Source organism: Leptodactylus fuscus, chromosome 8 (genome assembly GCF_031893055.1).
Source record: "Leptodactylus fuscus isolate aLepFus1 chromosome 8, aLepFus1.hap2, whole genome shotgun sequence".
NCBI classification, from domain to species: Eukaryota; Metazoa; Chordata; class Amphibia; order Anura; family Leptodactylidae; genus Leptodactylus; species Leptodactylus fuscus.
The window spans coordinates 80,565,418-80,581,594 of NC_134272.1; the positions used below are offsets into that span (position 1 = coordinate 80,565,418).

A 16,177-nucleotide genomic window follows, 5' to 3' on the forward strand; every position below is an offset into this window, starting at 1 on the left:
CTTAGAAGATTTCCACTCAAGCCGACATCACAATTTAGGAAGGAATGTTGGTAATCTCGGAAAAATGGATAATCACATATTTTGCCAAAGGTTATTTCATATCACATGATGGAACAGCCTCACCGCTGTGTCCTGGAAATGTGATATGCGATCTGACTCACACACTTGTTATATACAGTAGTGGTGTCATTTGTTCTGATGGTGTTCACTTGTATAAACCATATAATATACGTCCATGTAAAAGAACATAGTATAGATCTGCGGTTCTGTAGACGTTCATGGGGCCTATGCGACACCCCCGCTTCACACAGAGGCACGGTTTTCTCTGAATGAATCCATTACCAGAAGGGAGGTCATGCTGGGATTTGTAGTACATTGAGTTTATATATAGTCTCTGCGGTGAACCTGCCGCTTTCCAACTGTTGCAAAATGACATCCTCAGGCAAGGACTACACAGAGAGACGTAACTGGAAGCTCCTGCCCCCAATGCAAAACATGCAACAGGGCCCCCAATTTTAGAGAGCCACCAACGATTCATTTTACATCATGATAAAGAAAATCACACAGATCCTTCATTCATACAATTATTTCGGAGACAAATATTCTGATATTTTATTTATTGGCTCATCTGTCTGGTAATAAATCACTTGTTCTAGTTCAGTCCAGCTGAGACCACCCCTGAGACGAGGACAAGACGAGGGAACGAAAACACTACCCTGTCCGTCCGCCTTGATCTTGTCCTTAAGCAGACGCCTATAATCTTCACTGTAGATTTATGTGTCTGTCTGCGAATCTTATAAATGAATTTTTCAAGTCCGGAACCGAAATCTATTCGATTTACCACTGCCAAATTGGATTTTGTAAAATTGCCAAAGAAGTTTGCCAGAGACACATTTGAAAAACAAACAGGATATTCTAGTCTATGTAATATTATATCCCAAGAAGCGCCCAAGCCAGAGATCAGGGACACATCGAGGACCGAGCTGCTTCTATGCTATTTCTCCAGGTGGTAAAACTGCAGCGGAGGGAAGAAACTGCCCTGGATTAAGAAAGGAAACTCTGATACACTAAGGGTTAAAATACCTGGGTGCCGCAATACGGGTTGCCATGTAATCCGTGAATAGGCCTAGTCTGTAAAAGGGAAGGCAGCACTATCTGCGCTGAACACAGAGGTGGATCTTCAAAGTCTTTGAGTTGGAGAACCCCTTTAGACTAAGGTTTGGTTCACATCTGCGTTTGGTAATTAGTTTGGGGAAGGGGGGGGTCCGCTTGGGGACCCCCCGAAAGGAATACTGAACGCATTGACAAGCGGTGAGCTTATGAAAGCACATGGACCCTGTAGACTATAATGGGGTTCGTGTGGTTCCGCGTGGTGTCCGCACAGAACATGTGGAGAGAAAAGTACTTCATGAACTACTTTCCTCTCCACATGACTTGAGGACAGCGCGCATAAAAAACTCAGACCCTATTATAGTCTATGGGGCCCGTGTGCTTTCATAAGCTCACCACTTGTCAATGCATTCGGTATTCCGTTTGGGGGGTCCCCATGCAGACTCCCTGAATGGAATACCGAACACAGATCTGAACCAGGCCTACGGGTAAATTCAGATGGGGTTTTTTGGATTAGAACCCGAGGTGGAGGCCGCCTCAGGTTCCGATCCAAAAGCCAGGTAGCCGCGACTGAAAGCTGGAGCACTGCATCGGCATCCAGCCGCGCACTCTGCTCCGGATTAGACCCAATGAATGGGCCTAGTCCGGAGGAGGGAGTGTCTTCAGGCCAAATCGTGAGGTGAAAGCCTGAAGAATGAGCACCTCGCTTCTTTTTCCGGGAGTCGGCACAAGCTCCTGAGCGGCTCCCATTGATTTCAATAGGAGCCGTCTTTTTGGTCAGGACTTTGAGGCGAATACGATCTCAAAATCCTGACTAAAAAACTCCATGTGAAAAGACTATGGTGGAAACGCCTGATGTCAGCCCGAAATCTAATGTGTAGGCCACCTTTACTGTTTCACAATCTGGTTTAGAGGCCTACTAGATCTAGCAGTAGTCTGCCGAACTCTATAAGACCTGCAAAGCTTCGGGATGTCCAATTACAGGTCATGATAATGGTGACGCACAAGTGATTTGTCTCATACAATAACATGGGTGGGCCCCGAGTCCACGTCCAGACATAATATTTCATTATTTCATTAGTGATTATGAAATAAATCTGTAAACAACGGATGACTAACCGCTCAAATAAAAATCCCACTAAAAATATCAGCTCTATAAATGCTGCAAATAGTCACCCGGCCAGACCAAACTAATAGATAAAAAGTGGTCTCTTACCATGGCAGCCAATCACACAACTACATCTAAACTGATTGGCTCCTCGGGGCCACAGCGTCCATTTTTGTTATGTGTTCACAGATATTCCTGCTCATTGATTCTTCGTGCCGCCGCCACCGTCAAGACTGGAGAAGATTTGGGACTTAAGCCATTTAGGGGCTATATACGGAAATGTATGGAAGTCTGTATTCTGCAAGACAACTATAGGCAATGTACAAATACCTGGGTCATGGCAGATTATCAGAACAATCCGACAATGAAAATAATACAATAACATGATATTAGGGTGGCCTGGGAGATTTGTCTGCCCTACCGACATGTCACCCCCTCTACGGAAACCTCTCCTATCTACCAGAAGAGTTGGCAAGTATGGCTAAAGCTGGCCATATACCGTAAAATTCCTTCAACCCAACCGATGAAGTTCTGGATTATCAAATATTCTGGATTAGGGGATTTTATAGACATGTAGAGTAGATTAAGGAAATTCTATATATGAAAGCCTTTGCTAAGGACAGTCCTCATGTATCCTCCTGGGTATTCCCATTAATGATTATAAAAGTTACCTCTGGGTCTCCCAAGGTGGCCAAGAACAATGGGACCTGAAAAAGCTTAAAGGGAACCTGTCAAACTGTTTGGGATCCCTAATCCACCAAGATGCCATTAGAAGCCAAGATTTAGAGATCCCAACCTCTGTATTATACTGAAGTCCGTCAGCAACATCCTTAGGAATCCAAACTTGAAGATCCAGCTCGTGTGCCGAGGACCAGTATACCTCATATCACTGCGAATCTCATCTCAGCATACAAAGGGGATCTTCAAGTTTGGATTCCTAAGGACTCTAAACCTCAACTTCTTAAAGGTATATTAGTGGTTTAATGGTCCCAAACAGCCAGGCAGGTTCCCTTTAGAAGGGTTATCCTGAACTATGATTGCTGCAACCCCCTCACTACTTACCAATCACAGCTCCATACATTGTATAGTGGTTGTGTTTGGTAATGCAGCTCAGATCTCTTCATTGGAACGGGACTGAGCTGTGGCATGGTCATGTGACAAATGGATGTGAGTGACGTCACTGGACTCTGGTGGTGGGCTTCAGTATCATGGTCCCAAACAACCTTTATGACTGTTTCTGAGGCTACCATCCTAATGGAAATAAACCGCACAAGCTCATCTTGCTCTTTGGTCCAGATCAGGGATTTGAGTCCCCTTGTTCTCTCCATTGGCTGGGACCCTAAACTTTGGACTCCCCACTGTACTTATAACCTATCTTTAGGGACATGTTTAGTTGACCCATAAACCATTTCAGGATATAACTCCTGGGCTACAGACGTGCTGTGAAATCCTCTGTGCTCCTGCTAATCCACAAGTCATTTGCATTCTATCCTGCACTTCCCTGCTCTATGGGGAAAGACTCCGGCAGGCCGATCTGCTCCAGAAATGTCAACTAACAGCAAGTGATGACTCTGCAATTCACTATTTGTAAATCCCTTGCTGCATTAATTGTCTAATTTATAGCAAAAAATATGGATTTTATTCCGAGAGAGCAAGAAACGAGTACAAAAGGAAAGCTAAAGCAGAATAAAAAAAGCTCTTCAGTCTCCTCCGGCCCACGACTTGAACATATCATGACGCAATCGACCTTATCCCAATCCTTTGAAGTGGTGGCTACAATTCCCCAGCCTCGGTGATGGGCGGATGATGATTACAGCAACCACCGCTATTCCGGAGTATTCCGCTACCCATGGGCTCTAGAGGGAATGGGGGATGGGCATCACTCAAAAATTGTTATAGGAAAAGACTAGTACATGACATAATCCGACATCTATAGGAGCTGTAATAGGACTCATTGCAGGATTAGCTCCTGAAAACATCTGTCAGTCACCTGAGATACAAGATGTAGATCCAGGGTAAGTGGATACAGGTGAAAAGCCAAAAGTGGATATTAGGATTTACATAGGCCTATGGTGGAAGAAATGACTGCACAGAGCTCTGGAGTCTAGTGTAGAGCGCCACCACATCCAAAAACCCAGCAGGATCACCTAGGTCAAAGTTTAAGGATAATGCCCCACAGAGCAGGCCACAACAAAAAAAGCGCTGCAGGAAAAACCGCGGTGGCATCGTATCACGTTTTATTAATTAAAAGGGTTGTCCGGTAGCTAAAAATCATTTAGAAAAGGCTCAGAATGGTGTAAAAAACTGTAAAAATTCTCCTCCCTGACACCTGCCACTCCTGTTCCAATGCTTCCCCAGTTCCCCGCTGGTCTCTACTTCCTGGTCCCTCTTGACATAGAGGAAATGATTGCTTAGCCTATCACAGCTCTGGACCAAGTAACTGGCTTCTAAGCCATTGCTTAGACAGACCGAAATGTAGGGACTGGCAAGAGGCGGGTAACAGCCGGGACAGAACCAGCAGGAAATCGTGAGGAGAGTACAGTTTTTCCTACCTTTTCTAAATAAGTTTAATCAGCAGAATAATCCCTTTAAGAAACACTTATTGCATTGTAACACATGTACAAGTATGATAAGTGAAGTCTAAGGGTACTGCTTTTTAGAACTTGGAGGTTGCATGGAGCTGTAATACGTTCATGTGCATGAGATGGAGACGGAAGAGGCACCGACTGTAATATAGGAAATGTTTCTTCCAATCCTGATTGTCTTTCTTCCAAGAAGTGAAAGTCTTCAAAACATTTGCAGCTTTCCCATAGTCCCCCATTAACGTACAGAACACGTAAGATAATATTTCATATTGTGTAATAATCCATTACAGTTTTGACACAGAACGTGCTGCTTCACGGGCGTACCTGTCCCTACACGGGGCGTGGACAGGTCATGATGACTGATTTTAAAGAATTTCTCAAACAAACAAAGAAATGATGAAATTTACAAAAAAATTCATCACAATCCTGTCAGAAACCCTCCTGGAACACACAGTATATAGCCCCGGGTGTTACATATCTAAACACATGAATGTCTCTGACGTTTGAGGTTTCTTCATTCTCTGGGCCGTGGTTTTATTCTGCGTTACAGAAGATTTACCTTAAGATATAATAAAAATATTAAATATTCAGAAATGTCGTTAATAGGTTAATAAAGTAGCGTAATATACTGAGAGATTAAAGGGGCGACATGGTGGCTCCTGTCATGTGACTAAAGATCACTGTGTTACCCTGTGACTCCTTACTTGTGATATTGAATGGAGTTGCAGTGTAACCCAAAGATCCCAATGGGCACACTCAGGGTCACAATCCATTGCCCCATTTGAAGATAGGCATTATCTATTTCTCTTACTTGTATAGCGCCATCATATTCCGCAGCACTGTACAGACAATCTACAGTCTTCCCTATCAGTAATACATATTTTGACCATGAGAGTGTTCAGGTAGTTCCGTAATCTCAGCACTTACCTGATCGCAGATAAGTTCCCACTTTTTCTCGTTGTCGTACTGACGCAGTAACCTCGCTTTATCAGGCGGAAGGTTCATGGCATTCTGTAAGGAGGAAAAACAAGAGTCATTAAGAACCGGAGGAGAACGCTGGAGGTCGTCCTGTTATGTCTGCCAATATCTACAACAGGGTCAATGAACGTTAACATGTGAGAATCTGGGAGAGTCGCAACGTGGACTGCTTTATTCTAATACATTCCCTATGATAGATATGGAAGTGCCCTACAAATATCAGACATGGCCCATATGTGGTCATACTGCGGGGTCATGTTAAAGAGGGCCTGTCAGCTCAGTTTTAGTCCATAATTGTATCATCCATAACCTAGGAGCATCTGTTGTATTCCTCTGTTACACCTCCTGGAAATGTATGAATTAATTGACAACTGGGTGTGGCCTACTTCTTAAAGGGATCCTATCATTAAAATTCAATTTTTTTGTCCCTAAGATGTAGGAATAGGCTATTCTTCTCCTACCTTTAGATGTCTTCTCCAGGCCACCGTTCGGTATAAATCCCGGTTTTCATCGGTATGCAAATGAGTTCTCTTGCAGCACTGGGGGCAGGCCCCAGGACTCAAACAGCAATGGGGGCGTCCCCATTGCTACGAGAGAACTCTCCAGCCCTCCATCTTCTTCCAGCGCTGGCAGTCAAACTTCTAGGCCTCGGGCCTAGGGAAAAGCCGAGTGCACATGCTCGCCGACCACAAGAAAATGGCCGCTTACACAGAGGCCTAGAAGTTTGAGGCCAGCACCGGAAGAAGACGCAAAGAGAGGCCATTCCTGAAGAAGATGGAGGTGGCGCTGGAGAGTTCTCTCGCAGCATTGAGGACGCCCCCAGTGCTGCGAGAGAACTCATCTGCATACCGACGAAAACGGGTTTTATACTGAACGGCGCGGAGAAGACATCTAAAGGTAGGAGAAGAATAACCTTTCTTAAGGCTATTCCTACGTGTTAGGGACAAAAAATTGAGTTTTAATGATAGGATCCCTTTAAAGGGGTAGCAGTCTGACACTGGCTATTCAAACCAAACCATACCAGAGTGTGCACGAATACACCTCCAATTGTTAGCAACCATTTGTTAATTGATCCATACATTTTCAGGAGGGATGACAGAGGAACGGCACAACACCTAGTTATTAGACAACATATAGGATACTTCTATAGGTCCCTTTAAATCCAAGCTGTTCCATGGCAGCAGAGTGAAATAGCTTCTCCGTGTGTCACTTCTGTGTGTTTTCTTTCATGCGCTCTGAGACCTGCCCTGACTCGCCGGGTCCTCCCATATAAACGTTATCTGTTCCCGAGAATATTTAGTCAGCTTTGTGTTCATAGATTATTTTCTCTTTTTTTTTAAAAAAAAAAAAAAAAAAGGGAAAGTTTTGCAAAAAATTTGTTGCAAATATTTCTGGAACTGTCCCGTTTCTCTGAATGACGCTAGCAGAAATGGAAATGTAATATCTGCAGCCAAAAGAACGCCTGTCATGTGCGCGGAGCTGAAATGCAGGTGCAAAAGTTTTTGGATCAAATCTGCAGTGTGTGAACTCATCCTTCATCTGCCAAGTTCCATAGGCAAAGCTTCAATCTCCTGATGCAGAGCAGGACAAAACCCAGTAACAAATAGGGCCGGTCACATTGCGTGGAAGAGCTGAGTCGGTTGTCACCCAGCTTTCCCAGAATCCTGAATAGTCGGTCTTTCTAGAAAGGAAGCGATTTATTATTTTCTCGCTCTGTGTCACTGGATAATCCCACAGGTGATAAAGGTGACAACTCTTATGGGAGCCATGCTGGTGGCCATATTGATGGTAATCCAGCTTTCCCAGGATCCTGGACAGAAAAGCTATCTAGATATATAGAAATTCATTATTTCTTGCTCCCATGTCACTCTATAACTCCAGAGGGCGCAGATGTGAATGTTGCCTTGGGTGGGTTCACACTACCATCATTATGGTCCATCATGGGATAAGGGCAACGGACCTTATAGACTGGTAAAGTCGGAGCCCTCCTTTTGTGCTGTTCATCTGTATTCGCCCTGAATCTTTCCTTTCTTCATGTTTTTTACATTAGAGTCAATGGGAACGGACACAGGGGGCTCCGTCTGCATCTGTCAGTACTACCGTCAGTGTCCGTTGCTCTCATCAGTCACGGATAAGAGCAACGGACATTACGGACTGGTGAATTCGGAACCCTCCTGTGTGAGGTCCATCTGCATTCACAATGAATCTTTCCTTTCGTCATGTTTTTTTACATTAGTGTCAATGGGAACGGACGCAGACACAGGGGGCTCCGTCTGCATCTGTCAGTACTACCATCAGTGTCCGTTGCTCTCATCCTAATACGGTGAGATGTGCTCTAGCATGACTGTGAACATCCCCTTACAAGTGACAGGCCTGATTTCGGCTGATCTCAGGCCTTCTCTGTGGAAACATCTGGCCCTGAACATGCATGAATGAACCCAACCATTGCCCAGGGTCCCTGCCAGTCGAAAATACGACACGACCAGCTAAGGAACATTTCACTTCTTGTTCCTGTTGCTATCGGGGGATCGGCTGTAATAATAATTTGGCGATATATTTAACTGGTCTGAACAACGCTTTGTCTAATGTAGTATGAGCGCACATTTGTATGTACATGACCTGCACGTATCGCAGTGGTGTCCTGTGCAAATGCTCAGGGACAGTCACAGATTGTTACAAATTCTTTAAAATCTAATTTCCTAATTTTTTTTACTAGGGATATTTTGATGGCAGCCTGTGTAGTGCACCATGCTCCATAATATTTATATGTGACATTGGTAAATTAGGAATATTTAAGTCCACCCTATACTGAGCGGGACCATGGCTTTATTTCAATCCTGCCCAGATTGTTTGCAAAAATTCAGGACACTCAGGACCCAGCTTTTCCACAATCATGATTGGAAATGTATCTAGAGATATCTAGATATAATTTACTGCCTCTGTATCACTGTATAATCAGGACTCGAGGAAAGTATGATGACCGCCCTATATCAGGGCTGTAATTTCGGCCATATTGATTCTTACCCAGCTTTGCTAGAGCCATGTAAGAGGCTGCTTTGGTTGTCCCCCAGCTTTCCTAGAGCTGTGCTAGTAGACAGTGTGGTTATCACCCAGCCTTACCAGAATCCTGAATGGCCAATGTGTCTAGATAGGAGGTGACTTATTACTTTCTCACTCTGTATCACTGGATAATCCCACAGGACTCAAGATGATCAAAGTGACGGCTCTTACGGGAGCCGCAGCGGTGGCCATATTGGTTGTCACCCAGCTCTCCCAGAGGCCTAAATAGCAAATCTCTTTAGATAGGAAGTGATTGATTATTTCTTGCTTCCACGTCACTCTATAACCCCACAGGACTCTTTATAAGAAAGGTCTCAACCAGCTTTCTAAGAATCCTGAATGGTAAATCTCTTTAGATAGGAAGCGATTCATTATACCTTGCCTCCACGTCACTTTATAACCCCAAATAACCCTGCTAAGCTGTGCGACAACCTTTGTGGGCGCTATGATGGAGGACGGCTGCAGCATAGGCTGCTTTAAATAGAAGTCTAGAAAACACCTGCAAAACTTAACACCCCCCCCCCCCCCCCCTCAATTTCTAGTTTTCAGAGCAGAACTTCGATCCCCATAGGTTTCTGTTTCCGGCGTATTCAGACTGTAATTCTGCAGCCAACAGAGAGTCCCCCCCCCCCCCTCCTGGTAACTGATCCCCTGTGATGTACGGTCGGTAATGGATGGAGCAGCGTGACGCTGACTCTGAGCATGCTCCTTAGGCGCTTACATCTGCCACAAAGAAGGTCAGATCCACACTGGTATTAATGCTCTATTCATGGAACTAATCCTATCTTTTAATCAGGCTACAAAAGCAAGCTGCTCGCCATGGCCATAGCACACGTTACAGAAGCGAAGCGCACAATATGTTAGAGGGATGCGGCAATTAACTGCGGGGGTCTGACCAGATGCGTGACTTCTGCAGGAAGCAAGGTGTGAACAGAACCATAGCGTCAGGTCATGACGCTTATCCTGCTAATAAGAGTGCGGTCACACTTATGACAGAGCTGAAGCCAGGCTTTCCTTCACCGGGGCAAGGGCTCAGGTCACTCTTTATTCTGTGTCTAGATGTATAAAAAAATGTATACATGTGGCTTGTTGCCCCCCCCCCCCCCCAACATTCAGCACCCCAACAACCCTGCTTATGGTAGCATAGGTGTTGGTCTTTTCGACAAGACTACAAGCAAGCTGTTACGAAAGTTGCAAAAACAATCCACTGAAGATATACAGGCATCATGAAGTGTGAGTGTGGGGGGTTCACCTGCTCGAGGACCCCTCTATGAAAACCAGAGCTGTTCTCTATTAGATGCCCACCCTGTAACATTTCCTTAAAAACTCCATCATAGTGTCTGAAGTTGAAGTGTAGGGTGAAAAAGTGCTGCAAGTCCGACTTTCATCAGCTTTAAAAAGGACGGACACCCAACAGATCCCATTATAGTCAATAATTTTATTTTAGCAATCCATGGGTCTGTTCACCGACGGACCAGAACAACGGACACCCCGATGCAGATGTGAACGTAGCATCAGCAGTGATGTCCCATTTGTGCCAGGTGACCCTTTCAGCCAATCACAGGCCTCAGCGGTGACATCTTCACAAAGAGTGCACCACCTTACAATAGTCAGACAACTCCTTTAATGGAGATTAATAGACTGATACATTGTAGCAAAGTAACCAGAAGATTTGTGTAGATGCAGATGGTCCGAGCTTGCAAAACATTGTCTAGCCTGGATACAAATGTATCCATTTCTTAGCTAAGAACATAATTGTGTCTGTTGGTCTTGCTGGAATTTGTAGTTTCACCATTACGTTAAGACCCGGTTCACATCTGCGTTCGGGCCATTCCATGAAAAATGCAGAGAGAAAAGTCCTGCACGCAACACACTTCTCCGCATTTTTTTTAGCGGAAACCACACGGATCCCATTATAGTCTTTGGGGTCCACAGGTTTCTTTAGGTAACTGCTTTTTTAGGCAGATTAGGTTTCTGTTCGGGGGGGGTCCCCAAGAAGACTCCCTGAACCGAAACCCGAACGCAGATGTGAACCGGGCCTAAGGGTGCACATATTTCTGCATCTAAAAATCAGTTCTATTCATCTGAATTGGGTTATTTTGCAAGCACCTAGGTTTCTGTAAGCCCCATTCAGATGAATGACACAGTTCTAGAATTTTCTGCAAGAAATCTACTGTGTGTGAACTGACCCTAAAGGGTTATCTAAAGCATTATGAAGTCATTTGACTTGTGTAATTGTTCTGTCCTACACCCATTCTGCAGATGTTCAGTTCATGCTGTAAGTGAATGCACTTAGCAGTGCTAAGAACAAATAAATCATAGGAGAAAGGGAGTAGTAGTCCTCTTCAGCGGCTCCCCCTACAGTGTTGCCCAAAAGTATTGGCCCCCCTGCAATTCTGTCAGATAATCCTCGTTGTCTTCCAGAAAATGATTACAAGCACAAACTCTTTGGTAATATCTTCATTTATTTTGCTTGCAATGAAAAAACACAAAAGAGAATGAAAAAAAGTCAAATCATTGATCATTTTACACAAAACTCCATAAATGGTCCGGACAGAAGTATTGGCGCCCTCAGCCTAATACTTGGTAGCACAACCTTTAGACACAATAACTGCGAACAACCGCTTCCGCTAACCAGCAATGAGTTTCTTACAAGGCTCTGCTGGAATCTTAGACCATTCTTCTTTGGCAAACTGCTCCAGGTCCCCCCTGAGATGTGAAGGGGGCCTTCTCCAAACTGCCACCAAGAGATCTCTCCCCCTCCACAGGTGTTCTATGGGATTCAGGGCTGGACTCATTGCTGCCACTTTACAAGTCTCCAGGGCTTTCTCTCACCACCATTTTCTAGTGCTGACCTGAAGCGTTTTTTGGGTCATTGTCCTGCTGGAAGACCCATGACCTCTATATCCACCCTCCTCTTCAGCGGCTCCCCCTATATCCACCCTCGTCTTCAGTGGCTACCCCCTATATCCACCCTCCTCTTCAGTGGCTACCCCCTATATCCAGCCTCCTCTTCAGCGTCTCCCCCTATATCCAGCCTCCTCTTCAGCGGCTCCCCCTATATCCAGCCTCCTCTTCAGCGTCTCCCCCTATATCCAGCCTCCTCTTCAGCGGCTCCCCCTATATCCAGCCTCTTCTTCAGCGGCTCCCTTTATATCCACCCTCAGATAAGAGCCTCTTACACTCCCACTTACTGATCTGGGTTTGGCCACATGTTACTGGGACTCCGCTATGTATTAATCTCCCAAGAAAGATGAAATCTCCACAATTACATAACAGATTTGTTCTCAGCTCCTTCCCACACAGAGATTATTCAACAAGGGTGTTGTCACTGAATTCTAGATACCATATTCATATTTTCAAGTATTTTTGGCGCAGTATTTGTGATCCCGGCTCTAAACACAGTCACACACAGTGCAGAGGAGGGGGCTCAGGAAGGGCCGGTTCAGTCCAAAAGCAAATCTAGGCTGCCAGTTGGACAGTAATGATCTGACAAATACATCCAGGGCTTGTCGTTCCAAAAGCATCTCCTTCCAAGCAGGGATGTTGTCAGATCCCACACAGCCTGTAAATAGCCACCCCTTAGCATGATGTTTTTAGGTCCAATTTTATAAAATATATATACTCCAAATCCTCTGCATAGACATAACCGTTAAAGAGGTCCTTTTACCATCTCCACCAACCGCAGTTATTTATATAGCGCCCCCCTCCACTGATTCAAGCGCAGTTGGAATTTTTTCTCTAGCCCCCTCCATTCCTGAGCAATCAGCGCTGTTAGTTTTGGTTTCTGATATCATAACTAGACTCCCTAATAGTAAGTGGGTGGTGTCAGACAGGAGCAGTCGGGGGGCGTGACTCCGAGCTCCAATCAGAGGTGGAGAGTGTCAGAGCTCTGAATCCTGCCTGATCGTGCCTGACACCACCCACTCGACATTAGAGAGTTTAGTTAGGATATCAGTCACCAAAACTAACAGCACTGACTGATCGTAGACAGTGGGGGCTAGAGAAAAATTTCTAACTGTGCTGGAATCAGAGGAGATAGGGCTATCAAAGGATGAAAAGTGCTTGAGGTGGTGAAAGGTCCTCTTTAAAAGATAAAAATTTTGTACCCACCAACAGGGGGAGTGTACGGCATACTGTTCTATTATGGAGTTTAATGAATGAACAGTATACTGTAAGCTCCCTCTGGTGGAATTTGCAAAATCCCAGAATTTTATCCGTGTTCATGGACTGAAATAGTGATGGTCTATCCTTAAAGGGGATGTCCAGGGCTATGATAGCGATAGCTGCATCCTCTTCACCTCTTACAGAGCAAAGCGCCGTACATGGAATAGTGGCTGTGTTTGGTATTGCATAGGTTAACATTTAAAAATCAGTAGGGATCTGACATCTGGGCTGTTTGAATACGCTTACCAAGCATGGCGCCGTACATTGTATAATGGCTATGCTTGGTATTGCAGCTCAAGCCATTTGCTTGAACCATGTGACCAATGAATGTGACATCACAAGGCCTGTGGAGCGCTGCTGCTGTTTCCAACAGCTAATCCACAGGGGTCCTAGGTGTTGGACCCCATTGATCTTCAACTGGTCATGACCTATCCTAAAATTTCAGAAAGTCCCTTTCATCCTACACAAGCCGTAAATCCGGGGTCACACATGGAGTAACCTGACAATCGCGGCGACACAATATCACACAAACTAAACTGATGCAAAAGCCACATGTCAAGCTTGAAATTTTTTGGCAACTTTTTGGATACAGCTGCAGGTTCTAGAAACCACATTTTGTAATTTTCGCATCCACTGGGTGCAATATCCAAAGATTTCACTGTTTAAGTCCAGTGTTCATCCCCCCCAGGTCTTCAAGACCCCAGCAAGATCCTACCCTGCAAGATCCTGGGCGCAGTCCAACTATGTAAGGAATATAATGCGAGCACAAGGCCATGAAAAAGCCAGTGTTTCGAGCCGTTCCATGGAAAGAACTGGGCAAAATAATGATGTCAGAATTCCTGAGATTTGCTGAAATGAAGATCTGTTAAATAAAGCAATGGCTTCCACAGTTGCGAGCTGAATAAATCCTTCTGATGGTAATTAGGTTAAACAGTTCAGCAGGTCTGCTCGAAAGCCGAGTGTGGTGCGGAATAAAAATGAGCGCGCGTACTATTTCCAGACCGCGGCCGGCCTATTACAAAGGAAACACGGAGAATTAATTCTACCTCAGTACCAACAATGTCTATCTGCCTCCAGCCTCAAACTGTGCAAAAAAATATACCTTACATAATAGGCGGCTAGGAAATCGCTCCCTCTTAAAGGGGAGTCTTACACTTAAAATAAATTGCTCTTAATTACTCCGAGAAAAAAAAAAAAAACGGCGACAGTTCTCTACCCGCCGGCCGCTTTGATCTCCATCGTTTCACATTTCTGATATTTATTAGAAAAATTGCTTAAATAAACCTTTTTTTCACAGTAAAGCGATTTCCGGAGAGCGCAGTGAACGCACGGTAGTTCTCCTCTTATTTAGGTGACTGTGGATGTTAAAGGGTTGGTAACACTATAGGTGGAAGCAGGGTTGGGCTGAAGGGGGCGCCAAAGATGGCCTGAGTTCATGCGGGGTATTTTGGTCATGATTTTGAGGCCGTATCCGCCTCAAAATCCTGACCAAAAAGACGGCTCCCATTGAAATCAATGGGAGCCAGTCAGTTCTTTTTTCCGGGAGCGCTTTGGAAAAAAGAACGGACATGCTCATTGTTCAGGCGGAGTCGCCTCGCAAATCCTCCTGAAGACAGTCCCTCCTCCCGACTAGGACCATTCATTTGGGCCTAATCCAGAGCGGAGTGCGTGACTGGATGCCTGTACACTGCACCGGCATCCAGTCGCAGCTACCCGTCTCAGGTTCCGGACCAAGAAACCCAGTGTGACCCCGGCCTTAGAGGAGTTATCACCTATCCTGGGATAGTTACTAATATGGGGGACCAGAGCGCCCCATTCCCCCTTACTGTACAACCCTAATAAAAAGGGGACTGAACAGAGCAGGAGTCACACGTGCACCCGTTACATGGAGGCAGGTGAGCTGTTTTTGGCAGTGGCAGGGAGCACCTGCGACCACCACATTATTACTCGGAGCTGTTGGCTGGTCTCCGTGTATTGGTATTATATCAGCACAGTATAGTGGTATTATATCAGCAAAGTATAGGGTTATAAATGAGCACTGTATGGAGGCATTATATGAGCACCATATGGTTGTATTATATCTGCACAGTATGGTGGTAATACATCAGCACAGTATAGGGTTATTTCTGAGCAATGTATCGAGGCATTATATGAGCACTGTATGGTGGTATTATATTTACATAGTATGATGGCAGTGCGTTATGGTGGTATTATATCAGTACAGTAAGGTGGTATTATATCAGTACAGTATGGGGTTTTTAATGAGCACTGTATGGTGGTATTATATCAGCACAATATGGTGGTATTACATCAGCACAGTATGGGGTTTTTAATGAGCACTGTATGGTGGTATTATATTTGCACGGTATGATGGCATCATATGAGCAGTGTGTGGTGGTATAATATGAGCACATTATGGTGGTATTATATCAGCACAGTCAGGGTTATTTATGCGCACTGTATGGTGGTATTATAAGAGTACTGTGATGTGGTATTATAGGAAAACTGCCCACACATTGCCCCTAACAGTAGCTATACATATAGAGTGGGGTTACATCTATGAGACAACCCCACTCTTTATTCTGCTCTGGTCTCTGCAACTCCAATGTTTTCATTCGGATGCAATGATGTGTCGTCCATAATTATGTCATGTGACAGCAGAGACAAGGTAAGGGAGAAGACCTATGTCCCGAAATGGTCAGACTGGCACATTAGATTGCCACCTAGTTCACCCAGAATCTCAGACAAAGCCGCACTGGTGGTCCAACCTCTGTAGCGCCCATCGGTGCCCCATCCACTCCTATGTTCTTCATTTACATGGGCAGCTCAGTCCCATTCAACTGCAAATTCAGCACAAATCGGCCACATATGAATTTTCATGAATACTTGCAGATGACTTGTAGCCACCTATAGTCCTTACAGTCTTAAATTCCTTCCTTTCCCAGATTCGTTGCCCATCATGGGGCAGATTTAACCCTTCAATACTGATAGGTAAATAGCCTGGTGCAGGCCTCATATACAGAACTGCCCCCATGTAGCATGCATGAAGGACAGACCCTAGGTGCATTGTAGATTCACTTCTGGTTTTAGCGATCCACATGATGTCATTTTGGACATCAAATTTCACTTGAAAAAATAATAGGAATTTTTGAGGCATTTCCAGTTCCCG

General features: G+C 44.8%; 1 protein-coding gene across 9 annotated transcripts in view; it reads right to left on the minus strand.

Moving 5' to 3' along the window:
• FMNL2 (formin like 2) overlaps positions 1-16,177 on the minus strand; it is a 157,647-nt gene that overhangs the window by 70,849 nt on the left and 70,621 nt on the right. For all 9 annotated transcript variants that reach the window (XM_075284463.1, XM_075284457.1, XM_075284462.1 and 6 more), the window contains exon 2: positions 5,731-5,814. In XM_075284463.1, the coding sequence (XP_075140564.1) occupies positions 5,731-5,814 (84 nt within the window). The remainder of the gene's footprint in view (positions 1-5,730; positions 5,815-16,177) is intronic.